General features: G+C 40.6%; 2 protein-coding genes across 4 annotated transcripts in view; both read left to right on the forward strand.

Annotated features, from left to right (window-relative positions):
• The first annotated feature begins 1222 nt into the window (after positions 1 to 1222).
• Positions 1223 to 14018, forward strand: METTL16 (methyltransferase 16, N6-methyladenosine). 3 transcript variants are annotated; one of them, XM_049824737.1, is made up of 9 exons: positions 1223 to 1426; positions 1565 to 1764; positions 4316 to 4456; positions 6978 to 7093; positions 7861 to 8003; positions 11158 to 11227; positions 12012 to 12101; positions 12992 to 13165; positions 13259 to 14018. In XM_049824737.1, the coding sequence occupies exons 1-9, from the start codon at positions 1299 to 1301 to the stop codon at positions 13874 to 13876; spliced, it is 1680 nt and encodes a 559-aa protein (XP_049680694.1). In that variant the 5' UTR covers positions 1223 to 1298; the 3' UTR covers positions 13877 to 14018. The 3 variants fall into 3 exon arrangements, with proteins under 3 accessions (XP_049680694.1, XP_049680697.1, XP_049680695.1); XM_049824740.1 differs by having other exon boundaries at positions 1240 to 1371; XM_049824738.1 differs by having other exon boundaries at positions 1310 to 1421.
• Positions 14019 to 16069: 2051 nt separating this feature from the next.
• Positions 16070 to 26191, forward strand: part of POLQ (DNA polymerase theta) — a 58569-nt gene continuing 48447 nt past the window's right edge. The window contains exons 1-5 of the mRNA XM_049824546.1: positions 16070 to 16256; positions 18906 to 19088; positions 19878 to 20008; positions 21368 to 21524; positions 25951 to 26059. Of these exons, the coding sequence (XP_049680503.1) occupies positions 16070 to 16256; positions 18906 to 19088; positions 19878 to 20008; positions 21368 to 21524; positions 25951 to 26059 (767 nt within the window). The remainder of the gene's footprint in view (positions 16257 to 18905; positions 19089 to 19877; positions 20009 to 21367; positions 21525 to 25950; positions 26060 to 26191) is intronic.

The following is a 26191-nucleotide window of genomic DNA, read 5'->3' on the forward strand; positions in this document are numbered from 1 at the left end:
TTTTCTTAACAGTCAAGTTTTATGAACTTTTGTATGTACAGTTTAGCTGCCCTCAAGTCACAGGAAGCTGGCTGAGGTCAGGAAGTAGGACTGAAATTAAATCCGGTTGCAGGTCTTCTCAGATATTCAAGAGTCAAAGGGCACGCTGGCATAGTTAAGGTGAATTTTTAAACAACATGCCATGAGTCATTTTTATTTGTATGTGGCTTTTTAAAGAGGAAATTATCTTTAAATAAAAGAATAAGAATAGATTATACGTTAATGCTGATCTTACAGAAGTGTGTTTTTGTCTGAGGAACCAAAGCACCGTGTTAAGGCAGTAAGGATGGTTCCTACTCCACCGCTGAGAAAACTTGAAACTTGGAAGTTCATGACAGTCAGTGGCAAAGCCAGGAGCTGAAGCCGGTTGTAATTCCCAGCTTGAGGCTTTGTTTTGCTATGCCCACATGCTGTTTTAACTGAGGCTGATTTATTTTTTTTTTTTTAAATCAAGGGAGATGATACAAAACTCATTGTAATACACTTTCATAATTTGTGTTCAAGAAGCACAGCAGTATAATGATTACTGTAGATGTGTAACTGCTTGAAGTGGGGAAATAATCAGAAATCCTTTCCAGGTGTGACACTTAAGAATTGGGTTTGGTGTTTGTTTGGTGGTTTGGTTTTTTTTTTTTACTGTGTAATCGCTCATTTAAAATCCAGGTGTTTTTAAAGTTCCCCCCGCAAGGGAAGCCACAGGCAGGTGAACAGCCAGCCACGGGCTGCTGCTCCGTCACCGGTGACTTCATGCACCGCATCAATTACACAGAAATCCGTGACTACGAGGCGTTTCAGAGCACGTTGAAGGTCTCGTCGCGGTGAGGAAGGTGACCCGGGCCGGTGACGGTAAAAGCAGAGACTCCTCGTCCGGCAGAGTCTGAGCCTGGACTGAGCGGTCGCCAGAAAGACCGACCTTGGAGCTGCAGGTTTGAGGCTTTTTAAAATTTTTTATTTATTTTTGGGCTCTTGATGACTCATTCAGTCTCTAACTCGGAGGCGATGACGCCCGTATTTAAAACATTTATATTTTAAAATATAAATCTCTAGTCGCCCGACTCCCACGGCAGCAGCCGCTCCCCCCCCCCCCCCTCTCCGCTCTGGGCGATGGTTTGAGCGGTCTGACACCCGCTTGCCCCCCCCCGCGCCTGCCGCACTTTGGTACGCCCCAAGGCGCCGCGGTGCTCGCCGGGAGCCGGTCGGTCGGTCGGCGGGGAGGGCGGCGAACCCGCTCCGCGCTCCCCCGGCGGTTCCCCTCTGCCATGGCCCTCAACAAGTCCATGCACGCTCGCAACCGGTACAAGGACAAGCCTCCCGACTTCGCTTACCTGGCCGGCAAGTACCCCGAGTTCCAGCAGCACGTACAGACCACCCTCACCGGCAGGGTGAGGTAGGGCCCGTCGGCGGGAGGGCCGGGCCGGGCCGGGTCCTGGGGCTGTGGAGCGGCTCCCGAGGGCCGTGGCCGTCCCGGGGGGGGTGGCGAGGGAGAGGGCGCTGGCCCCCGTAACCGCTGCTTGTACCTCTTCAGCCTGAATTTCAAGGACCCCGAGGCGGTGAGAGCTCTGACCTGTACGCTCCTGAAGGAGGATTTTGGGCTTACGATTGACATCCCCGTGGAAAGGCTGATTCCTACCGTTCCCTTGAGGCTGAACTACATCCACTGGGTGGAGGATCTCATTGGTCACCAGGATGCTGACAAGCAAGTCCTCAGGCGAGGCATTGACATAGGTACCTGGGAAAACGAAATGTTGAATTCGCTGTTTACCGTCAATGAAACTAGCCGATAAAACCTGTTACGCGCCCGTGGAGAAACGGGAAGTCTGAGAGGCAAAAATCTGAACCGGGCTCGCCACGGTGAAACGGGCAATCTGTCTCCACTGGTATTTCGTTCGGCTTCTTGATGGGTCGGGTTTCTCTGCACAAACACAAGAACGGCCATAGCGGGCAATTGTTTGGCTTTGCGTGGCCTTGAACTCTCTTGAGTGCAGCTCTGTGTGGTATACAAAAATTATGCTGCTAGTAACGCAGGCAAAAATGTCATTCTACAGGAATTTAAAAAAAAAATGGCATTTCTTCTTAGGCTTCTAACTAGTGAATTATGTTAGTAATCTGCTAATTTTGCGCAAGAGAGTTTGTGAGTTGCATAACAATATTTTCTAGTGTTCCTTTTAATAAAATTTCTGTATTTTCAGATGTATTTGACAGATCAATGATCTGTCTTTTTTAAACTTTGTTCTTTTTTTTGTTGGTATTTTTTTCAATGCAGCTATTTTTATGAGCTATATTGTCAAAAAACCCAAAAAACAGCTTAATTAGAAACTGAGACAGATGTAGCAAAGCTGTCTTTTGGTTGTAGATGGTCAAAGATTTCCTGTATGTTGTTGAAAACAAAATATTTTTTTTAAACTGGACTGAATATCCACAGATGGATGATACTGATATGAGCCTAGGAGCATCGCAGCTTGCTCAATTTCAGTATCCAGGTTATTGGATAATATCTGGGCAATACCTGAATTAAGTAGTAGATTGAAGTAAATGGTTATTCAGTAAAGATGTGAATTTATAAGATGTACACTGATGCACATAATTTGGTGTTGATTAGAAATAAAAAAAAAGGCAAGCTCTGTAGGAGCAAGAAACTATATTTGACACAGATAATAAAATTGGTTTGGATTCCAAATTTTTGGTGATTCTATGTGAATTACTTAAAAGGCATCTTCAATGATACATTTTAATTTAGTTCACATCTTTTTATTTTTTTGTCAATAGAATCTTCCTTTACAATTTCAAAGGCTTGTTTTTGAAGATTGTTTTGTGTTGAAGTACTCATAGTGAAATGGAGACACGCTGGAATTTCCTTTCTAACTTGTGTTTTAATGCTTAAAACTTCAGTTTTTAAGATGTTAAAACTTTAGTTATTGTCTTCAAAGCTTGGGTTCGGTAGTCTCAGTTACCATGCCAGTTTTTTCATTACTGTTTTCTTGGTGTTCACTAGCATGATTTTTTTTTTTTTTTTTTTGTAATGGAATTTTTGTTCTCCTGAAACTTACTGACTTGCATTTTTAGCTGGATTTGTGATGGATACAAGGGTTATATCATTACGTAGTGTGTGCACAGCTGCTTTCCTTTCATGACTTTTAACCTTGTTAGCCAGCTTCTATGTATTTGATATTAGGTTGCATTTTCAAAAACAGTTTCTGTGAACTTTGTCATGGTAGGTGGCTAGGTGGAAGAGACAGATCCTTTAAGTCCTCCAAATATTGAAAAAACCTTCAGTTTGAGTTGGCAGTGAACATTGATGTTCCAACTCTGGGAAAGCAGTAAGTCATCCAAGAGGAATGTTAACAGGAGTGCTGGAAATAACTGCATGCTTTTGTGTACTGACGGATATTGTTATTTATGTTTCAATAAGTCAGTATAACAGTAGACTCTTGATATATCTCTGAACTCAAGTTTTGTGGTGGTGAGATACCATTCCCTTTTCTTCTATCCATTCCCTTTAATCCTAAATTTGACTGTCATTGGTAATTTGATCACCTAGATATTGCATAATTACGAGAAAGAATTATTTTGTGCTAGCATATATTTCTCTTTGTTACCAAGTTGTCGTTTATATACTAGATGTGATGTCACATGGTATGGAATACCCCTTTGGCCAGTTTGGGTCAGCTGCCCTGGCTGTGTCCCCTCCCAGCTTCTTGTGCCCCTCCAGCCTTCTGGCTGGCTGGGCATGAGAAGCTTAAAAATCCTTGACTTAGTATAAACACTACTTAGCAACAACTGAAAACATCAGTGTTAGCAATGTTCTTCTCATACTTAACTCAAAAACATAGCACTATACCAGCTACTATGAAGACAATTAACTTTATCCCAGCTGAAACCAGGACACAAGTTTTTATCTGTCTGGTGATCTTTTTAGATATCCTAACTGGCACCTCTGTTTCTCTCATTGTTTTGGGCATTAGGGAAAGACAGTGTGATGGAACAGATTTTTTTTTTTTTTGGTGGTAAATAATAGAGAAACGCAGAAGAAAAACATATTTGTGATAGGGGTTTTCATAGTAGAACCAGAATATATTTGGCTTGCACTGTATAAATTAATCACTGTCATATAGGAAAAAAAAATAAAGTTCACTAAAGAACTGAGTAGTAAATGATCAGTAACTAATGTTTTTTTGAAGTTAGTTCTTTTTGTTGTAAAAAGTACATAGTTAACAGCCACACTGCGTATAACACCAGAGACTTGTTTTGCCTTTCTCATGGCTTTTCACTTCTGCAGGGACAGGGGCATCTTGCATATACCCATTACTTGGAGCAACTTTGAATGGCTGGTATTTTCTTGCAACAGAAGTGGATGATATGTGCTTCAATTATGCCAAGAAGAATGTGGAACAAAATAACTTGTCTGATCTTATAAAAGGTATGATGTAATAAGGTATTTAGTAGCATACAAATGTTGTGGTGTATTTTTGCCATGTTCAGTGGCATATCAGAATCCATATTCCTGCCAGATACATGCTCAATTGTTCTTATTGAAGCAGATTGTCTATTAAGGTCTGTTTGTGCTTAAGCCAGAAGTCACAGCTTCTCTAGAATGGGATGTGTGGATAGAGAACTACTCATCCTTACAAAAATCTGAAAGTTAAACTTCACCCTGGGGTGTTTTCCTCTCTCCATATTTTTTTGTCTGTTGCTGAAGTATTTCTTAGGGTTTGTGCTGTTTCTGCTGTTAGGAGACCTGGCGTGCTCCCCTCAGATCATTTGCATGACACTGCCATATATTCGTCTCTTGTACAGAGACAGTCCTTCATCCTAATTTCTGAGTTAGGTCCTAACAGCGTCTGTGGTAGTAGCAGTATGCCAGACTTGGTCTGTGGATGACCTTGGAAAATTTTCTGCGGCAACTCGGTACACTAAAAAGCAGGTCTGTAATTCAGCTCTGAAATAAAATCTTCACTTCTGCTGGATTTTGTAAGTACCCTTTTTACCAAAACATTGTCGTCTTGGTCTGTGCTCCTTGTCAGTCTTGAAGATCCAGAACTTGATGTGGAGAACAATGACAGTTTTCTGTTACTACTGCCATCGCAGGAGTTATAGTGCTGTGGTGGTGTTTCACTATACTGGAAAAACCTCTGGCAAAGGAAAATGCCTTATGTGAGGCTGTAGTGCCAAAGGTGATAAGGTGGAGTAAATGACTGATTGCTGGTAGAGCCACGGGCAAGGGATTACCACTGGTGGTACCCGTAGCCAGACGCTGCCTGGGAATGATCCACCCTGCCACTTTTTAACTCCTGGACCCGAATTGTTTAGCTAGAGCTGAGTGTACTACTGCAGCTAGTAACTTGTTTAGCAAGGCATTTTGGAGTCAGATTAGACATCTTCCTGTAATTCTGTTTTAAAAAAACCAAAAAACAACACAGAATTTTTGTCGTGTTCTAGGAGTCTGTCTTGAAATTTTTCCCAAATAGCTTCATTTGGAGATCGTGTTAGAATATAGCCTTTGTTCTTCTAACTTCAATGGAAAAAAAATTTCAGTGATAGTAAAAACAGCAGTAATGCAGGGATGATTATTAATTGCATCATAGCTTCTTTTTGCCCAGAGGAAAAAAAAGCCATGTTTTTTGGCTGAAAGTGAAATACTGCTTGCCATAACTTTCTTCCAAAGGGAATCTCTTCTATATGTGCAAAACAGAAACTGATAAACCTGGGCATTGATGTAAATACTAAAAAGAAATTACATGGTGTTCTGAGTTGTGTATCTATTTTACTGGAATGGTATGATGGCCAGAATTTATCTGCTGGTATTTAAAAAAAAAATTAAAAAAATAAAAATATCAGTACCCTGTATGTAATGGTACATACTATTATAACAAGGTATTATTCTTGTTACATATAACCTGAACTTTGGTAATTGCCTGCTATCCTAACAATTTTGTATTCTTAAGGTGGTGATAAACTGTAGTAGTAAATGTTAGGAAGAGAGGCATGCCTTCTGCCTCCATTCTAAATGTCTTTGTTCTATGTGCGTTTTCCGTGAGTTGCAGGACTGGTAAAGTCTGCAAGAAGTCCTGCTTGTAATAATCTTTATACATGCTTTAACTGGACTTCATCCATATTTAAATTCCTGCTCCTTGGGCTGGAGTTCCTGTGGTCTTCAGAAGATGTGTGGCAGGACTTGACCACAATTTCCAAGGGAATTATATAGCCTTTGGGGAAAGACAGTGGAGATCTATGTGGGATATTTGCCTTCATCCTTGTGATGGGTAATAATAAGTTGGTGGACCCAAGTAAGCAGAAGATTTGTCCAGACAGGAAACTCTAATCTTTTTCTCTTGTTGTGATTCTTCTGTTGTGTAAGACCACAGTTCCTGTGCAGGATGCATAGTATTACTAACACAGTAATTCTGGTTTATTATAAGATTAGATTTGAAGCTGATCTTGGTGCTGTGTAACTTCAGTGAAGACAGCTTTACCTTAGTCTCTCTATTTCTTAGCTTTACACTCTAGGAAGACCAAACAGTACATTTCTTTGAGTACAATTCTAGAATTATCTATCTTAGAAAAGCTGTTTAGACTGGGATTTATTTTATCTCTGAGGAGCCTATGGGGTGATTAATTGACACTTATATTAATTTTTGAAAGGGCTTAAAGGGAATTTGTAGTTGCATCAGAGAACTCAGTATAATTCAAGCAGTTACTATTGTTTTAAACAGACGCATGTAATTTTACTACTGTGTATAAACACACAAGCTGTTTGTATGCTAATCCTTAACCTGAAGTCTTTATTTGCATGCTGATATTTGTTACATTTTTTTGTAGAAAATACTGTTTAGAAAGTGTAGTTTTTATACAATATATTGTTTCAGGAAACACTGAAATGTAAATGGCATGCCAGATAAAATACAAAGTTCCTTATTGACCAAATTCCTGTTTTGTGTTAGTGGTGAAGGTACCACAGAAGACTCTTCTAATGGATGCACTGAAAGAAGAATCTGAGATTGTTTATGATTTCTGCATGTGCAACCCCCCCTTTTTTGCCAACCAGTTGGAAGCGAAGGTAAGCTAACAAACTAAATGTATGTACTTCAGTGTTCAGTGAGTGGGAGGGGAGCAATAATTTAACCAGTTCCCTTGGGAAAGGTAGAATGGGAAGTCCCAAATCATTATGAAACAGCATTTAAGCCTTCTCTGTCCCCACCCACTGTCCCAAAGGAGTTTTGAAAAACTTAACTGTTACCCTTCCTAAAGTGGAGCATGACCTGTAGAATTTTTTCACAAGTTCTTACTGGCTTAGAGAATTAGTTTGGAAAGTAGACAGCTAGTAAATCTGAAATCAAGTGCCCGTTGCATAACAGTGGTACAGAGGAATTGGTTTCTGGCATTGTGCCTGTCTGTATTTTTCATTTCCGTAGTGATTTAGGCAATATCGTGTAGCTCGCAACAGTTCTTGGCGATACCCACTGAATATAGTCAGAAACTTAACTCTATAATATAGGGCAGTGGAAAAAAGATCTAAGCGTTGAAATTAAATTAAACACTATAGATTATAATTGTGTAGACGCATGTAACCAGCATGTCTTACCTTGTATTTCATATTAGGAGGATACCGTTGTGTGACAAGTAACTTACCTAGGTTTGAGATTGTAGGGTATTCACTGTTATGCTTGTTTTGAATGTATCTTTGTCTATTATCCGTGGTTCTGATGAGGGGAGGATAACTATAGGTGGTGACACTTGCTACCCACTAAAGACTGAGGCAGGACGCAGTGTACAAAGCGGCCTAACATATTAAATGTTCATCTCAAATGCTCTTTTTTAATCCAGGGAGTAAATTCTCGGAATCCACGGCGTCCACCTCCCAGCTCTGTAAATACAGGAGGGATCACAGAAATCATGGCTGAGGGCGGAGAACTAGAATTTGTCAAAAGAATTATTCATGACAGTCTACAACTTAAAAAGAGGTTAAGGTAAGTGCTTTGTTGCAGTTAAAAAACCCACACCTTTTGCCTGATGCTTTGGCAGAAATCACACAAAAGTGATATTTTAAGTAAGGAATGTAGCTGTGGTCCAGTGATAACTGTTTGGTTTGTTTAATGATACATACACATCAGTGATTAGTCTCAGTTTATGTGAAATTAGTTGTTCTTGAGCATCAATTACACCTCATCGTTTGAGGTATTTAAAGGCAGAAGGCAAAAAAAGCCAGTAACAGTGACACTTGTAGCTTGCAGCTAAATTAGCACGCGTACTTGCTAAAGACAGTCAAGGTTGAGTCTTCAGGGCTTCTGGGGTGGGGAAGGATTTATGACATTGCCTAGTTATCTATTCATTACCTAAAAGTTTCTATCTTTTCCTGGCTGAATTTTGGTAACTTGCAGCTTTGCCTACTAAAGGGCACTGTTGTACTGAATGCTATCTTGGGTGAACATAAGCCGCAATAAAAACCATAGTGAGACCTTCTTTTGAACAGATGGTACATCTTCAGTTTTTTGACTATCAGACTTTCTCTCCCTCAGTGTTATATGTTATTCCTCTAGCTCTTCTGGAAGATTCCTTCAGTTTTTGGTTTGGTTTTTTTTTTTTTAATATCCCTCTAAAATACAGCTGCCAAAACTTAATGTGTTACCACGGCTTCATCAGTCTCCTAAGCAAAGGAAATACAGCCTGTGTTTTATATATTCAAGAAGTGTTTTGGTTTTGTTTTTTTAGACCCTTCTAGGCAGACCATTGCATTAGAATCTTTGTCTATGTAATACCAAAATTTTTCTTTAGAATGTTTGTTTTCTAATAATGGGCCTGAAAAAATGAAAAATATATTTAGTTTTTGGAAAAACAAGACAAAGTAAGACTGCATTTGGCTCTGTTAGAAGTGCTTTTTTCTGTCTTGTAGTGCTTTGAAGGAAAAAAAGGTTGAGAAGGTTTGCAGAGGTTGGAAATGTTTTGCAAATCTTGAAATGGGGGGTGTTGTTTTTTTTTTTAATGTCCTTTCTTTCTCTGTCACCCACTAAATCTTACAAAATATCAAAAGGGGATAGTATGGCAGAGTGATAAAATAGAGGTTTTGATGTTCAGAAGTGGTTACAAGCCAGAAGAATTAAACTCATGAGAATTTTTAGCAATCTTATTTGTGCCAGCAAGGACAGTGGGAAATGATTGCTGATCCTGTCAAAGTTTGTAGGTAGAATGTTATTTTAGGCTAGTTGATGTAGACAAGCTTTTAGGTGTGTATGCTCTTATGCGTGTCTAAAATGTAGTGATTTTTCAAAACTAAATATAAACTGAAACAGTTCTTCTGAGTTTAGTCAGTGATAACAATGGGTGAGGGGAGGCAGGTCAGAAAGGAAGTGATAGTGTAACATATATATATATATATATATATATATAAAATGTTCTTTCATGTATAGCTGGTTGTTTTTATGCTTTGTACGTGCTCTTTCTCATACGTAGTGTTTTTTTTCCACCAGTGTGATTTCCACAGGAGCATGTGGTGCACTGTGTAAAATACTGTGATCTGGAAAGCACATGTATACAACTGAGGACTTAATTGGCCCTGTAAGGTGGGGGCAGGGGATGCATCTGTGATGACTTCTGGAAATGCAATAGCAACATGGTTTCTAGTTCCATCTGGTGTGTGTACATCCAGGGGAAACTTGCTTTTGATAAGTTGCTTTTTGACAATGCTGGAAGGAGTGGCAAATGTAGTAGAGAACTGACTGATGTTACTCTCAAGGCAAGCAGTCTTTGCCTTGAAAAGGTGGTGTGGAATGATGAGAAAGGCATCGTTCCTGTATTGCCCCTCTTGGCAACACCATCCCTCTAGCAAAGAAGAGGGTATCTCTTGATCTGACAAATTGATAGTGCAGGGCATAGAACATACTCGCGTGCTAACTGCATATCCTGTTAGGAAAAATAAGCACTGTGTGTTTGGATGGTAGGGATGGTTCGGTTCGTGGTTTTGAATAAACTACCTTGGAGAATCTGTTAAAGAAAGAACAGTTTACTTAAAATACTGTTTCCTATTTTGTTAGAGATAAGGTTTGGCAACTCTACCAAAGGGCGCGAGCAATAAACTGTTAGTAGATAGAGACTCCCTTGGGCCAGGAGATTATTTTGTTTATTTACCCCCATCCTCACTTCAGCTAGGAGTTGCAAGTTCAGTATTTTATAATTTTGGGAAAGATGTGTGTTGTAAGTTTTGCTAGAAATTTTGGGGTTTAATTTAAGTATTGCTACATGAAATTCTGTATATTGCATTATGCAGGAAGTAATTTTAAATAATTGTCCCTTAATACCACTGATCTTTTTTTTTTTTGTTCTGTTTACAGTGTATTTAATTTGTGTTTGTGAGAAATTTAAACTGCTTTCCTTCAAGTTAGATGCATAGTCTTGAGGAAACTGTCCCTTGATAACCGGGAACTCCAATTTTCATTCTTTACTACGTTATATTTATGACTAAACTTTTTGGATCCAGTCACCAAAAAAGTACGGACGAGAGGGTTGTAGAGGTCCAACAGTAATTTAGATGAAGAACAAAGGTGTAGTGTTTGGAGATATTGAAGATGTGGAGCTGAGCGGAAGGATAAGCTCCACCAGAAGTGGGAAAATAAATTTCTTTCCTTTTTTTTGCCCTGTTTGTGTCCCCATGAAACATGGGTTAGGTGATGGAAACCTGGATAATGAGTTAAGAGTGAGCAGAAGTAGTCAGCAGGCACACTTCTGCTTCTGAGGCACAAATGCTTGTCAATAGTTGAATATTCCTTTTTATTCTGATTCATTCTCCAAAAAAAGTGGAGAAATTGAAACAAATTATTGTAAAGGGTAATATCTCCCACATAACTAAAGTCAGTCTTTGAAACAGGATTCTTGCTTGTTGAGGCACTGTTTCAATAATAGACTTACTGTATTTCCTATAAACTTGAAAAGATTCCCCTGTCCACTGTGTCTTCTGTTCCCATTCATGTTGCACTATGTCCTAGTCTCTGGTTAAGAGTGTGATTATTTTGTTGTTGTTTTGTTTTTAAATCTATTCTCCAGGTTTCTGATCCAAGTAGTTCTTTCTGACAGTTGCCATTTTCAGTTGATCTGCGTTTGTAAAACACTTTGTTAATGTACTATTTGCAGATGGTACAGTTGCATGTTGGGGAAGAAATGCAGCTTAGCACCATTGAAAGAGGAACTTCGAATCCAGGGGGTGAGTTTCTGTAGAGTTGTCCTGGTTCCAGCTGGGATAGAGTTAACTGTCTTCCTAGTAGCTGGTACAGTGCTATGTTTTTTTTCTGTGCAGACCTGGGGCTTATGCTCTAGAGCTGATAATTCAGTGAGGTGGGATGGTTGATATTTATCCTTGGTAGTATTTAGCACATTCTCCATACCATACATAAATGGCTACAGCATCCATGTGTGGAAAGACTAGTTAACACTAGCATTGGATCCGAGTTTATTTAAAGGCAGTGTAAGTCCAGACTTGCTTTTTGGGGGCAAAGATAGTGAATTGTTTCTGGACACATTTCTGCCATCTGCAGACAGGTGAGTGGCTTGGCTTCCCAGCCCTTCGTTGCCTTTCTTCTGTGTTCCTTTGCTACAGCAATGGGTTCAGCATTACAAAGCGCAACAGGAGCAGGTTCTGAACAAGGAGAATGTGCTTTTTGCAGAATCAGAATGCAGATGTGTGCTATGGGTGTGCTGGATTGCTGCACAAAAAGGGTCATGTTGTGTCTTGCTGAACTTGAAGCTCTGAAAGGGCAGAGAATATGGCAGGGCAGAGATGGGAAATCCTGGGCACGGGTGCCAGGCTTGGCACTGACCAGTTTCAAGTGGCACTGACATCCATGAGCCATGTTAGAAAGAATCTCCTTTTCTGTTATGAGAAATAACTCTATGCTAACTTTGTAATTTTTTTAAATTTGAAAATGTGTGCAGTAAACCAGTGTTTTTTATTAATATGAAATGAAGTTTTATATTGCTTCTTTGCATAGGTTCCTAAAGTTACTCATACTGAATTCTGTCAAGGACGCACCATGAGATGGGCACTGGCGTGGAGTTTCTATGATGATGTACAAGTACCTGTAAGTAGCTTAATTCGGCTTTGCTTGTGATTGTCTATGCTTCTTATTTGAGGAAGGGCCTAATGAGCTATAGCTGCTGTGGAACAAACTGTTCTCCTTCAGACTGGGACACTGGCTGTGCTGGGCTGTATGGACAGTAGGATTTCTTAACTAGCTACCAGTCTGTTAGCAGTTGTTACATGTGATTCATGAATGACCTATGTTTAGGGAAGAAAAAAGAAGCCTGTGTAGGAACTTCCTATGGGTTTCAGTGTAAGCAAGGGTAATTTGTAATATACTTCAGATAGCAATTTAGTAGTATTAAAAATATGCTAATTTTGGGGCTAGATTTGAACTTTCAGCTTCCCTCTGAGAACTTGGGTTTAATTTACTGTTACAGATTCTGTTACCAAGTAGATACGAACATGTCTAGCTTAGACTTGCCTGCATGAATGTAAGTAAAGCTTGTTCACCATAACTAATGTAAGCCAGCTGCTTTTTTGGATCCAGAGGTACATGTACTGTAAGATAAGCATAGACAATAACCAACCTTATAGAAGATGCAAGTAAACCTTCAGTGAACTTGGATCAAAATGTGGATATTAACCCTTGACCTCTGTTCCCAAGAGCAGCCGCACTTTCTCAGCTCACAGATAACTAGTGGTTTGAAGGAAACAATGAAGCTTTTTGCCTAAGGTCTGAAAAACTCCTTCTGTCCATCAGGCTAGCATAAAGTACATGATCCTGTTAGCTGTTTTCAACTTAAAACTCTCTGGAGTGAAGTGAAACTCAAGCCCTGTCAATAACTGTTTAGTGGCTTACATTATACTCTTAATCCCCATGTCTACTGAGTACAAAAGTCATCCCACTAATACTGCATAGCTTTGTAATTTTTTTTTTCTTTCTTCTAGTCACCTCCCTCTAAAAGAAGAAAATTAGAAAAACCCCGAAAACCAATTACATTTATGGTTTTGGCTTCTACAGTCAAAGAGTTATCCATCAAAGCTGCAGCTCTGGGCTGGGATGCTGTAGAAGCTATTGCTGTGGTTAGAGCCTGGGTAGAGAAGATTCTCACTGATCTGAAGGTACAGTATTAAGTCTTACACATTAAAACAACGTCCTACTTGAAAGCATAAGTGTGAGAGGATAATATGAAGTTCTGCTGTTTTCTGCAATAGGTTCAGCATAAACGTGTTCCCTGTGGCAAGGATGAAGTTAGCCTGTTTGTGACTGCCATTGAAAACTCCTGGATTCATTTGAGGAGAAAGAAACGAGAGAGAATAAGGCAGTTACGAGAACTTCCTCGGGCTTCTGAAGATGCTCTGCAAGCAATGGAAGAGGAAAAAAACAGCCAGAAGAGCATGAGCAACAACTCGGACTGTGAAAACCCCAAGACTGAAGACTCTGAAACAGGGTTTGTGGCACCTGAGGAGGATGTTCACTTGGCCGCAAGTGACGAGCTAACGGAAGAATCTGCCACCAAAGAAGAACACTGTGAACATGTGAAGGAGGAGGAGACAGAAGTGAAGCGGGGAGAAATGTCACTTGGCAAAGGTTCCAGTAATGCAAAGGAGGAACCTTGCCCTCCAGAGGAAGCTAGCAGTCTGACAGTTGAAAAAGAACAAAGTCCGAAAGAAACTAGTAGATGTTTTCTCTTTAAGTGTTTAATGAATGTGAAGAAAGAAGGAAATGATGTATTAGTAGAAATGCACTGGGTTGAAGGACAGAACAGAGACTTGATGAACCAGCTGTGCACGTACTTACGGAACCAAATTCTTCGACTGGTTGCTAGTTAGCCCTTTTTCCTACCTTAGTAAAGTCAGTCAGTCCTCAAATTTTGTAAACTATTTTTTAACGGTTTAAAGTTTTCAGTTAGCGAAACCTGTTTTTTTCCCTTAAAGAAGAAATGAATAAAATGGAGATTAAAGTCCCCTTTAATATTTTAAATAGCTTTTTCAAAGCTGCAAGTAGTACATGAAGTGTACTTCATCAAACATAAAGTGATGGGGAAGTAATAGATTTTGTGCTGCAGTTGTAAAACTACATGTTAAAGTGAAACATGTCTATGCTGTGAGCATTTCAAACATCAGCACTGTTTATTCTGGTCTTTTTTCTGGTGCAATAGAATTATATATTGTTACTAAGTAGAAATCTTTACTGAAATATTTTCTTCTATATTTTTTCAATACTAATGCAGGAAATGGTTAGTCTGCTGGGGGAATTGTTTTCTGCAGCAAGGAGTCTTCAACTAAGGATTCAAGTATGCCTCTCCTCCCTTTAATGCATTTAACCGTTGGTCTACGGAGTAGCAAGATGGATACATCCTTTTAAGTGTCAATTGATTAAAATAATGGCTTTAGAAAAACCGCCTGTTGTACTTTTCTGGTGCTTGGGCTTTGAAACACAGAAGAGCCTACTATGAGCATCTGGTTTTGTAAACTTTAACAACAAAATAGGCTCTTTGAGCTGCTTGGTTTAAAGAGGATTTAATTATGTTGACTGTTCCATTAGACCATTCCTTGCACTAATTCAGATATAATTGTCTGAAATAACAGCAGTATTCTTAAAGGATTTTGCTTCCATTTAATCTTAAGAGATTGCTTTAATGACAGGAATGAGAGCATGTGCTCATCTTTGTGGGCCAGAAATTCCTTAGGCAGGACAAAGATGGATACAGAAGCTTTAGGCTGTTGTGAAGGAGGACAACTGGAAAGAAGGCTGTTGCTTCCATGCCTGACTCTCGAATCCATTTTACCACCAGCTGTTTTCTGAGTGTTTCTGGGCCAATAACCTGTTCCTGTGAGAAGAGAGGCTGAGGGACATGGGTCTTGGGTGCCTCAGAGAGGGTGCGTCTATGTGTTTTGAGATTATGAGCACTGGCACTGCTTCGCATGAAGTCAGCCTCCCAAGCTGTGATCCATTTCTCTGTAGAGAGATCTACAGAACATGGAGAGAAAGTTTTTCCTGAGTGGAGTGTGCGTGTGTTACCCAAAATAAAAGATACATTCCCGATGGACAGAAGGAAATACTACCTGCCTATGTCCATGCTACTGGAACCACTTTGAATGTTCAGCATTAGTTGTCAATATTTCTGGAAAGATTAGTATGTTTTCTTAAGTTGAAATTAAAAGCAACTTGGAAAAGCCTTAATTTTCCCCTCTGTTGTTAACTGTTGTGTATCGTGCTACTTAGCACTTCTGCAGGTGATGAACAGACACTTGCATATTTTTTTTTGGGTGTTGCAGAATTTTCACAGTACTGCTTCTGATATTCATGTTGCTGGGGAGAGATGAACTAGCCTTATCTTTCAGTATCCGAAGAGGTTATTTTGGCTAGCTGAGCCTTTAAAAACAGCAAGTGAGGCTGTTTGTCCTTTGTGCTGTTCCCTTTGTTGTTTCCATCTGTCTTTCTGCAAGGATGAAGAAGCTCTGCAAGGCAAGCCCGTGTGCTTGTGGTATGCTTGTTTTGATAAAGCAGACTGCATTATGTTGCTTCATTAATTACACCTGTCTTCTGCCTGGGCAACCTAAGTAACGTGTGCTCCTGAGTGTTGCTGAAACAAAGCCAGGTGCGATTACAAAGAAAACCAGTAGTCTGCGATTTGGATGACTGTCCTAGAAGTTCAAACGTTGCCTTGGCATTTTATTTATTACAATACGCTTTGACAAAGGTGAGCGTGGGGCACCTGGAAAGCTAAGAGTAATGATTAAAACATGTGTTAATTAGTGCCCAAAGCAAATTAGCGTTATTGCGTGCAGCTGTAGCAACACCCCCCCCCCCCAAAGTTTCAGTCACAGGTGCGTGCCGGGGCTGTGGAATCATCCTCCCCGCCCGGAGCGCAGGCAGGCGGCACCGTTCTCGCTCTTTCCCTGCTCCAGCTCCGGCCGTTGACCGCCCAGGAACGGTCCCCGAGCCCGCCTGCCGCCGCGGCGGGCGGGGAGAAGCGGAGAGCCGCCCCGCCGCCGCTCTGGGGCGGTGCTGGGGTTTGAATGGCTCGGCGGGAAGATGGCGGCGTCACCCCTAACGGTATCGCTAAGGCCTCGGGCGGCCCGGCCGCCTCCCGCGGGGCGGCGAAGGTTGTTACTCCGCTCGGCCCCGCCGCTCCCTGCCGGCCTGTGCTGAGCCCCCCGCCCGGCCTCGACCTCTCCCTGCGCGGCAGCAGCACCGGCTCGGCAGGTACCGGCCTTCCCCTCCCTTGCCTCGGTCCCTCAAGGCAGCGCCGGGGGGCCTTGGGGGGGAGCGGGGCTGCCGGGCTGCCGAGGGCGCGCTGGGCTGGCGGCCGCGGCCCCTGCCCGCCGCTGCTCCCTCAGGCAACAAGATGGCGCCGAGGCGCGTCCCGCCAGGGCGGTGCGGGAAGGGGTCGGGGACCCTCCGAGGCTCTCCCGGCCCGGCGCCTTTTCCCCGGGGACGAGTCGCTGCGTGGGCAGCCGCTGAGGTAGGTGCTTATGTTAGTTAACAAGGGTGGAGGCGTACGAACGGGAATCGAGGGATCTTCCTGCCCCGTTCGCTGGTTAGTTGAGGAAGGTAAGAAAGCGTGTGTTCTGTGCGCGGTTCTGAAGTCGGGCTCGTTTCGTTTCGTGTCGGTTAACGGTGGGCCTTATTCTTGACTCGGCCTCTAGGTGCTACCATAATACAACAATCGGTATAGCCTGTATTCTTTGAGGTGAGGTTTACCGATGTTACCAAATTGATTCGGGAATACAGTAAGCTGATAAAATGTATTGTATCTAGAGATGTCACTTTAAGTGGTCCTGGCTGGTGCCCTGATACCTGCAAATGCACAGAAGTGTAGTGGGTTTTTTTAATATGACATCTTACCTACATGTACAAGGTGTTATATAAACATCTTGTGGCAAGGTGCCGTATAAAGCGGTCCTGCTGCCAGCCAGGACCGCTTAAAAGAGATGCTTCTAGATGCAATATGTTTTACCAGCTTATTGCGCTCTCGAATTGAGAGAAATCAAGACGTATATATATCTAAAATAGAGATGCTTATAGAACATATTGTAACTTCATCTCTTTTGCAATTTTTCTGTAACTCTTTGAAACATTTACATCTCTCAGCCTCTTCTCCAGTCATGTCGCATCTTCTCCCCATGTGATTATGTTCTGCAAGATACAATTTTGTCAGTTTCTGCAAATGGAGCTGAGCAAGGCAACGTGCCTGTTTCCACAGGACAACTCCTCAAAGACGATTCAGTAAGCAGCACTCTTGTGTCCAACTGGCTTCACTTTCTGGAAGAGTTTTCTTTCAGAGAAATCTAATGCCCAGTGCTTTTAACCAGCAGTGTGTATCTTCATCATTTTGACTATTTTTTAGCATTTTTCTAGTAGGTAGAAAAGAGGTTAGTGTCAGGGGTGTACTTTTGTACATAGATCTTTAAGAACACCTAAGGCACAAGTTTTCAACCTCACATTCAGTGCTAATCTACAGATACTCTTCAAACAGCAGAATCGCATCATCCTTTACTGACTCCATCTTTTACATGTAGTTCATTGGTTTTAATATTAGGAAAGAATCTTGAGATCCCATCTTGTAGGGTTTTTTTCTTTTTATGTTTCCAAATCCTAATTCTGCCATATTAGTCACATTTTAGGATAGACAAATCTGGTCTCCTCTAAGTTCCCCTTGGGAAGCCTGTTCTGCTTTATGGCGTACTGCTATTCTCGCCTGATGGTACTCATCTTCTTATGTAGTATTTGTATGGTACTTTGATTACACAAAGTGAAACAAAGCTTTCGGAGCTAAGCAATATCAGCTTTTTTATATACTTGTGTAGCGGAGAATGATCATGTACTAGTGACAGCTAGGATGGAGTAAACCTCATGAAGGCAGTTGAAATTTTTAGTATGTAGAGAGCAAAAATACTGGCTGCTTATGGACCCTAGTGTTTCTGATCTAGCCTGCCCTTAATGCTGTCAACAATGGTGGAATGTTTCTTTGAGAATTTTTTGAATGTGCCAATAGAAGAATTGGTACAGTAGAGTCAATATACACAATTACTTGTTTTTGGTCTTGATTTGACAAGGTCTCATAAAATGCTGTTATGGGAACTATACAGTCATGGGTGATAGGAAAGGCATTACTGTGGATCAGAAACCTGTTTTCTGTCTCAGATGAAGGAACAAAAAGTTTGAGTTTTCTTAATGATTTGGAAAAAGGGAGGAGGAAGGAGGCAGTATCTGTAGCCAGCACAAAATTATTTAGGGTTATAAAGACAAGAAGTAAGCAGCAAGGAACTTAATTAAGCTGGAGGAACTGGCAGTGTGGTGAAGATACTAATCAGTGTTGATATACTGAAGTAACACACATTGTAGAGAGTAGCTTGAGCTGCTTGTTTGGTTGATGTTGTTTTTTTAATTCATCCGTAAAGCAAGAAAAATGACTACACAGTTCTGTAATCTGTGAGGATTACTGAAGTCTCTGTAGCAGTAATTTATAAGGGAAACAGTATGGATAAGGATGAGATGGCAAATACATTGTAATGCTGTTATGTTAATCAGTGCTGAGACTCTCTGTTTGAGTATGTATTTGGTAATAGCTGCTCTGTCTCAAAAGCAAATACCAGAGTTTGGTGAAGAAATGATTTGAATGTAGGAAATCTTATAGGAGGAAAAATTGGAAAAAATTATGTCAGGAGATAAGAAGAATGGTGAAATGTCCATAGGAAATATTGAAAAATATAGGGAAGATAGTTTCTTGTTACCTTTTCTCTTAATACAGGAGCTTGTAGAGAAGTTTGACCTTTAAGTATATAACCTAAGTGACCTCAGATTCAAGGATGATACTTGACTTTTTAATTTTTTTATTTTCTCCTCCCAAAGGGCAATATCAGCAGGTAAATGTTCCTGAAGACCAAGCAGACAAGTTGCTCCTTGCAAGCTGGGGTCTTCCCAAAGCAGTTCTGGAGAAATACCACAGTCTGGGAGTGGTACAGATGTTTGAATGGCAAGCAGAATGCCTAATGCTCGGACAAGTTCTGGAAGGGAAGAACCTAGTTTACTCAGGTATGAAAACATCTGACAAAACTTGTCACCCCTGAACTTTCCCAGTGCCATTTACAAGAACATATTGGTGCTGAAGGGTTCTGATCTGGCAGATAAAAAGGTCAAGATCCATTTTTTTCTGGAGAGACCCCATTAAGATCTGTCCCATTGCTGTACTTCAGACCCTGCTTGACGGACTCCTTTCCGGTTGCAAGGAGAGACTTTTTTTCTCCATTTTCTCTGTTAATGTTCCTTTAGAAACTGATAATTAGGAGTCAGTTAATGATTACTCTCTCTTTCTTTTCTTTTTAATTTTTTTTTTTATTACAGACTATATTAGCTGGGAACTGAAGGATAACAGCAATGTTAGATATAAATACTTTTGAAAATGTTATTTGCTATCTGTTTTTTTCAGTTCCTTTATCGTTTCTCTTCACCTAGTGTATGGGGGGAGATGGGCACAGAGGTTGGACTGGTGGACTAGAAATCTGTGGGAAATGACAAGTTGGATGGTGTCTACTCTCCATGGGAAGAAGGTTCCAGAGCAGCACTAGGAGGATGAAAAACTTACAAGAGGGGTGGATGATTTTCTTTAGGCTTGGATTTGAGTTTTATTTACTTGATTCCAGAAGACTTTGGGCCTCATTGCCGGGTAATGGCTGTCCCCCGGTATGTGGCATTTCTTCCACAGTTTTCTGTGGATGATAGATGGCAAACAGCAATGATTGCCAAGCAGGAGGGGTTAATATTAATTAAAAAACTCAACTTTTTTTTGTTTTTTTTGTTTTTTTTGTTTTTTTTTCCCCTAAGCTCCTACCAGTGCTGGAAAGACTCTTGTTGCAGAATTGCTTATTTTGAAGCGAGTCCTGGAGACTCGTAAGAAAGCTCTTCTCATCCTTCCCTTTGTCTCTGTGGCCAAGGAGAAAAAATGTTATCTGCAGGTAAGTAGCATTCAAGGAGGGTAAATTGATGGGTTGTAGTTGTTGGCTCACATTTTTTAAACAGTTAGAAGTTTTTGTATGATTTAAGGAAAAAAAAATTTGCAGGTTGTTTCAGAATGGATTTATAGATAATTTAAAATTTGCTGTCATTCTAAGTTGGAGATAAAAACCCAAAAGTTTTAGCCAAAAAGGGGAACTTGGAAAAATTTTAAGGACTTGATTAAAACATTTTTATTTCAGCTTTGAGTTTTAAAGCATAATTTCTTGCATTTATTCACAGATTTTATAATATACAAACTTTAAAGGAATTTTCTAATTAGACGTTGTGTCTGCAAAACTACAAAGGGAAGGTGTCAATGTTATCTGAAAAGATAAAGGGATATTTTAGCTTTCCTTGTGGTGTTCAACCAGAATTTTGTGCCTTTGGTTTCACTTTGACTCTGCTAAAAATTTGTTCTGCAGAATGTGGTTATGTTTTGGCTTTCTCACCCCAGCTATTTAAACATTGTTTCTATTAGCTAATATGTCAAAGTAACAACAATTACTAAAACCAAATACAAAAACAGCAGGCATTTTTGTTATAGTTTCTGACATTTGAGGCATTTGGGTGTTAATAAACTGAGACAGTATCTTAACCTTGCAAATTGCTACAAAATGCTACAAACTGAGTGCAAAAGCTACTTGTAGTGATTGCTAATGGAGACATGTTTTGCTTTAATCTTTTAAAGCTGGAGGTTTATCAATGCTGTGTTCTGCTTCTCCTGGCCTGGTTTGGCTGTAGCTGTACATGCTTGAAATCATATGGTATCCTCCCCATCTGGTTCAAACATTTGTACCTTTTGTTAATGCAGTTAATGTAATGTAATGTTAATGTAATGTGCCAAAGTTTGGCACTGCAATAATAAGCTGTGGAAGAAAATAAGTTGTTGTTTCTTGACTTTCAGTGGGAGATGCGACATCTTTGTGTTTGGGGTCCCATGTTTGGCTTTTGTCCAGAATTTCTCAGGAGCAAGGGTTTTTTGTACATCACCCACTGGTATTATAAACTGTTGTGCTGTGTGTTCTCTAACCTTTTTAATAGTAAATGTTTTTATACAAAACAGTGGTCCCCACCTCTTACTCAGTTACGTACACTTTATCTTGCAATGTGTACTGTGTGGCTTCTGCTTTGGAAATAAAAATTGTCAGTGGAAAAAGGTAGCAGTAACTGACTGAGCTATGGATTTAATGTGATTAGTTGGCATTATAAGTACTAGAGACTGCGGTTCTAGGATGCGGGCTTTTATGTGACTCCAGCAGGCATTGGTCAAAATTCAGAGTTGTAACCTTGGCATGACATTCTCTATCCTTGGAAAACAGGCCCTGTTTCAGGAGGTGGATGTGAGAGTTGAAGGCTACATGGGAAGCATGTCTCCTGCTGGACGTTTCTCTGCCCTGGACGTTGCTGTCTGCACCATCGAGAAAGCCAATGGTCTAATCAATAGACTAATAGAAGAAAACAAAATGGACTCACTGGGTAAAATACTTAAGGCTTGATCATTGTGGGGATGAGGTTTATTACATACTCTGAGTACATGTGAAATCATAGGATAATTTGAATTTGCTCAGTTCTGTATGTGAAAGACATGCCATATAGGAAAATTGAGCAATTTTTCTTCCTCCAGAGCACCTCTGATTTGGATTTAGGAAGGCAGTCAGGACTATTCTATGTAGCTCAGTGGCTGGGATCAGTAGGTAGAAGCTGCAGGTTTTAGTTTGTCTCACATGGATGAAAATCCATGGACAGTGATTAGCTGCAGGAAGCAGTGATTCCCATAGCTAGAAAATGTCTTCTAATTAATGAAGTTGAATTAAAGGTCTGGGATATGTTTGAGTTCAAGAATGTATGTATGTTCATTTGTTTTGGACAGGGATTGTGGCATCCATGGTTTATCTTCACTTAGCTCAAAGAGGAGGAATTGTGTTTGGTGCTCATCTGGGTCAAAATAAGTGGAATGAATACATAGAGCTCCTCTGGGTAGGCATGATGACTAGGAGGGCTGTGACATTCATTTCTCTCTCGTAGTTTACTCAAAAGCCCTCTGTCTTTGTAATGTAGACTTCTGGGTCACCATGGCCCTGATGGCCACTAGGTAATGGTAGTATTCAGTTAGTGTTTGGGAGGAGATATAAAACCTGAAGAAGCCCTGTGTTTCCAGTGCGCACTTGGAGAGAGATGTTTTTTCCTAGTCCAGTCAGAAGTTTGTTCTCTTTGTTTCCCTGCTCAGTAAAGCTATACCAATTATATTTTATACAGTAATCCTTCCTATATTCACTCTGGCCTGTAACATAGGTGGTTGCTATTTTAAGAATATAAAAATTGGAAAATGAGATGAGTATCAAACTGCTCCAAGACCTCCACCTATGAAACTGCTGTTCCAGGTGCATCTGGTATCATAATATTCTGCAGCATTGTAGACCAGAAGAGTTTTTTAAACGCAAGAGAGAATAAGGGAAATAAAGCCTTGCAGGTTTTTTTCAGCGTGTGAGATCATGGGATAACACATTCATACCTGGGTCTATAGGGGCTGGATCACCATGAATGCTTTAGACTGCCAGTGGGCTGGAAGATGAGTTGATGAATGTGGTTGTGCAGCATTTTAAGCTCATTCATATTGAGGCTTCTGCAGACCAGCCCGATTCTTGAATGTACCTCTTCACCCCTTCCCTCGCAAGAGAAGTGGTGATCATGCAGTTAGTTATTTCGCTATATGGCTACTTCAGGGTTTTTTTTTTTTGTGTTTTAAATAGGGGTGGTTTGAACCTAGGTCAGCACACTGTACAAGCTGTACTACCAACATAAGGCAGAGAGCGGGGTCATGATGTCCATATTTATGTTGGCTTGGGTGCCTTGGAAGCATACTCGGTATACTAAAAAGTATTGTTTAATGATATCATCTTTCAGAAGCTAGAGATATGCCAAATCCCTCTGGTTGGTACCTCCATTCCATCACTATGTTTTGTTGTGCTATCTAAGATGAATGTACCTGAGAAGAGTCATATAAGTATATCCAGGCAAGCGATTACAAGATTTGAGTTTGAATATGTATCCTCAACTCCCATACCTCCTTAAAGCATCGTGTTTTTCTCTCGCCATTTGAAAACACCTCTGCTGAAACCTCCCATTTCCCTTGTGCCCCAATATGACCATATAACTGAAAGAAGGGTAAATAGATTTTTTTCTTTATATGCTTATTTGAAATTAAGTTTTAAATTAAATTTGAGTTTAAAAATCATCTTTAAAGTAAGAAATTGACAAAATTTCTATTTGGAGATAAATTTTCATAAAAGCTGCAAAACACGGGCATGAGCTGAAAATGGCAGTTTAACTGTCACCTAAAGCAAGCTTGTCTGAAACTGCAAGATTGTACCTCATCTTCTAATTAATTCTAAATTTAGACCAGTTCATAATGAGGGTGTTTTATCTTTTGAGATGAGTTATTGGGAGATGACTGCAATTCTGGCTGGATTCCATCTCAAGCTTGAGCTGTTCCTTTTGTTGATGTCAACCCCCTGCTGATAGCTCACATTGCCTTTGGAAATTGTTGAGAGAAACTCAAATCCTCTGCCTGGCAGAGCTCTCTTTGCTGTATGAAGCAGTTAAAAGCAATTTTGTGTTGCTAATTATTATATAATGTGTGTCAGTTTTGAACATCCAGGTACACAGGAGATGATATTCCTCTTGTTCAGCCCCTTGTCACTGATGCTAAAGAAATTTTTGGGAAAGTAGATTAGAGAAGAATCTGACGCCTTCTCAATGTGTCAGCTGGGAATGGATTTGTAATGCGCTGTTGTGATACTTGTTTCTTTTCTTAATTTAAACTTGAAATTAAAAGATTACTGGTTTAATTGTATTTAAAAAAAAATAATCAAATCCTCCTTGCCTGTCATTCAGAACTTCTTAGTTTTAAACAGGATGTGGACTGAAAGCAGCCTAATTGTTCCACAGTAAACATGTATGACAGCTCTTGGGTACTTTTTAGTAGTTTTTTTCAGCAGTCTTCTATGGACATACCTAATTTCCAGACAGAAATAGGAGAATAAGGCTAGCCTCATTTTCAGTAGCAGTGCAGTATAACAAAATTCTGGCCCCACTTACACTGCTGAGCTTGTTGTTCAGTAGAAAATACCATTGCATGCTGGGACCTGTAGTCCTCCTTGGCTGCAATTCCATTTTAAGGTGAGGATGGCATTGGGAAAGATACTGGTTGCCTGATTGCTCCTGCTGTGTTATCCCAGTGGGTGTGTTCTAAGTACTGCCTGAATGGAGGAGAGCGCTCTGCATGTGTGACAGTCGGGTCTCACCAGCTTGCAGACTGCCAGGGCAATACAGTACACAGGTTTAGTGTGAGTTTGAATATGTATTATAGCTGAGTAGCAGCAGAAGGTATAGAACAAGTGGCCAGTACGACATACAGTGGCATTCCCTGTGCTTTGGCCTGTAGGTACCACTAGTGTTCTATTCTTCATTTCAGGAAGCGAAATGTGCTGCTGCTTGGTACAAAGACTGGGAAGGTAACTTGTATGAATTTTACTTTGGTAGATATCTGATTACACTGTCCTGTCTCAGCTGCTGGAAGAATTCAGACAGACTGTTGTATGGGGAAGCAGGAAGAAGCTTTTTCTGGTAGCTGAATAAATATGTATTTGGTGACCAACGAAATACCATTTTTTACAAGCCAGCACAGAATAGAGGAAGTACAGGAAGACAGAGGAGCTGGATGGGTGGGAGTTTGTAAAAGAGGCTTATGAAGCAGTGTAGCACTCTTCAAACTTAAGTGGCTTGAAAGAGAAGGGGGGAGAAAACAGACGGAGAGAGAAGGAACATACGTAGGAAGGAGAGAAAAAAAAAAAGAGAAGGAAAAATAGCATTGAAACAGATAATATAAGGTCACATTTGCCCTTAAGCTCCTGCTATTTTAGCTGTACCGAGAAGATATTGCATAGCTGCACCAAAGAGGAAAAAAAATTCCACAGCAGCAGAACTAATGAAAGCTTGTGTCCCCTGTGCCCTGCTTTTTTTGTTTAACCTTCCTTCAGCCTTTTCCATGTCTCCGTGACCCTGTCAGCAGTCCAGAAAGGGTGCATACTGCTGCTAGTTGGGATGTGTGCAAGGAGGTGCGCTGGGTGGCCAGGTTGTAGTTGCTCTGTTTTCTCCTCAGTGGAGACTCTAATCTGGTCTGTTGTCTCCAGCTGCTGATATTCAGAAAGCTGTTTAGACATTATTCTTTTCAGTATTTCTACACATATTACAAATTTGATGGAGGTGGCTAATAGATTAAAAAAATCATTTGCAGGAGGTAGGATGACAACAGAGCAGTCATGTAAGATGGTTTTGTTTTTTCCATTAGGAAGCCAAAGCTAAATAGTAGTGCTCATTCCAGGTGTGGTTAGTGAGAAAGGATACAATAGGAAGCAAGGTATGCCAGTGAAATTGCATCTGCTCTAGGTTTTTTTTTCTGACATTACTGCATTAGTAAGGAGTGATGTTTTTAACTAAGACAGTGATGTCAACGGAGCTTTTGTCTAGCTCATCTGGGTGCTGGAATGTTCCTTTGCAGACACTCTGAAGCCTGGGTTTTTTTACTTGCAGAGAGGTTACAGTATAGATGCTGCAATGCTGTTTTGTGTGGTGGCCAGACTAACAAGTCAATCTGTTTATTTTTTTAAAAGCTGATTGTGTGTGAGTGAGGTTGTGGGGGGTTTGAAATGTCATGACATTGGTCATGATTTGTGTCTCTCACAAGCATCAGTGACAGAAGGAAGCCATAGTGGTGTTGGTAAGCGCAGCTGGATTTGCAAGTATAAATTTCAGTTCATCATGTGGAATATGAAAGGATCAAGGCCATCTATTCTCAGTTTGGAGTTTTGTCAGATATTACCTGAGTGCTTCTCTTTATCAGGAGTGGTGGTTGTGGATGAGTTGCACATGCTGGGAGACTCTCATCGAGGATATCTGCTGGAACTCCTTCTGACCAAAGTTAGATACGTTACAAAGAAGGCTCCAAAACGGTGGGTAGACCAGGATGTTGATCTTTTAATACTAATTATGGATGGCTCTAAATGTTTTGTTCTCTGGGTGATTGGAAATTTGGGTTAGCTCCAGCGTCTTTGAGACTGATGACCTAGACTATTTTAGTTATT

This window comes from Accipiter gentilis, chromosome 21, assembly GCF_929443795.1.
Source record: "Accipiter gentilis chromosome 21, bAccGen1.1, whole genome shotgun sequence".
NCBI lineage: Eukaryota > Metazoa > Chordata > Aves > Accipitriformes > Accipitridae > Astur > Astur gentilis.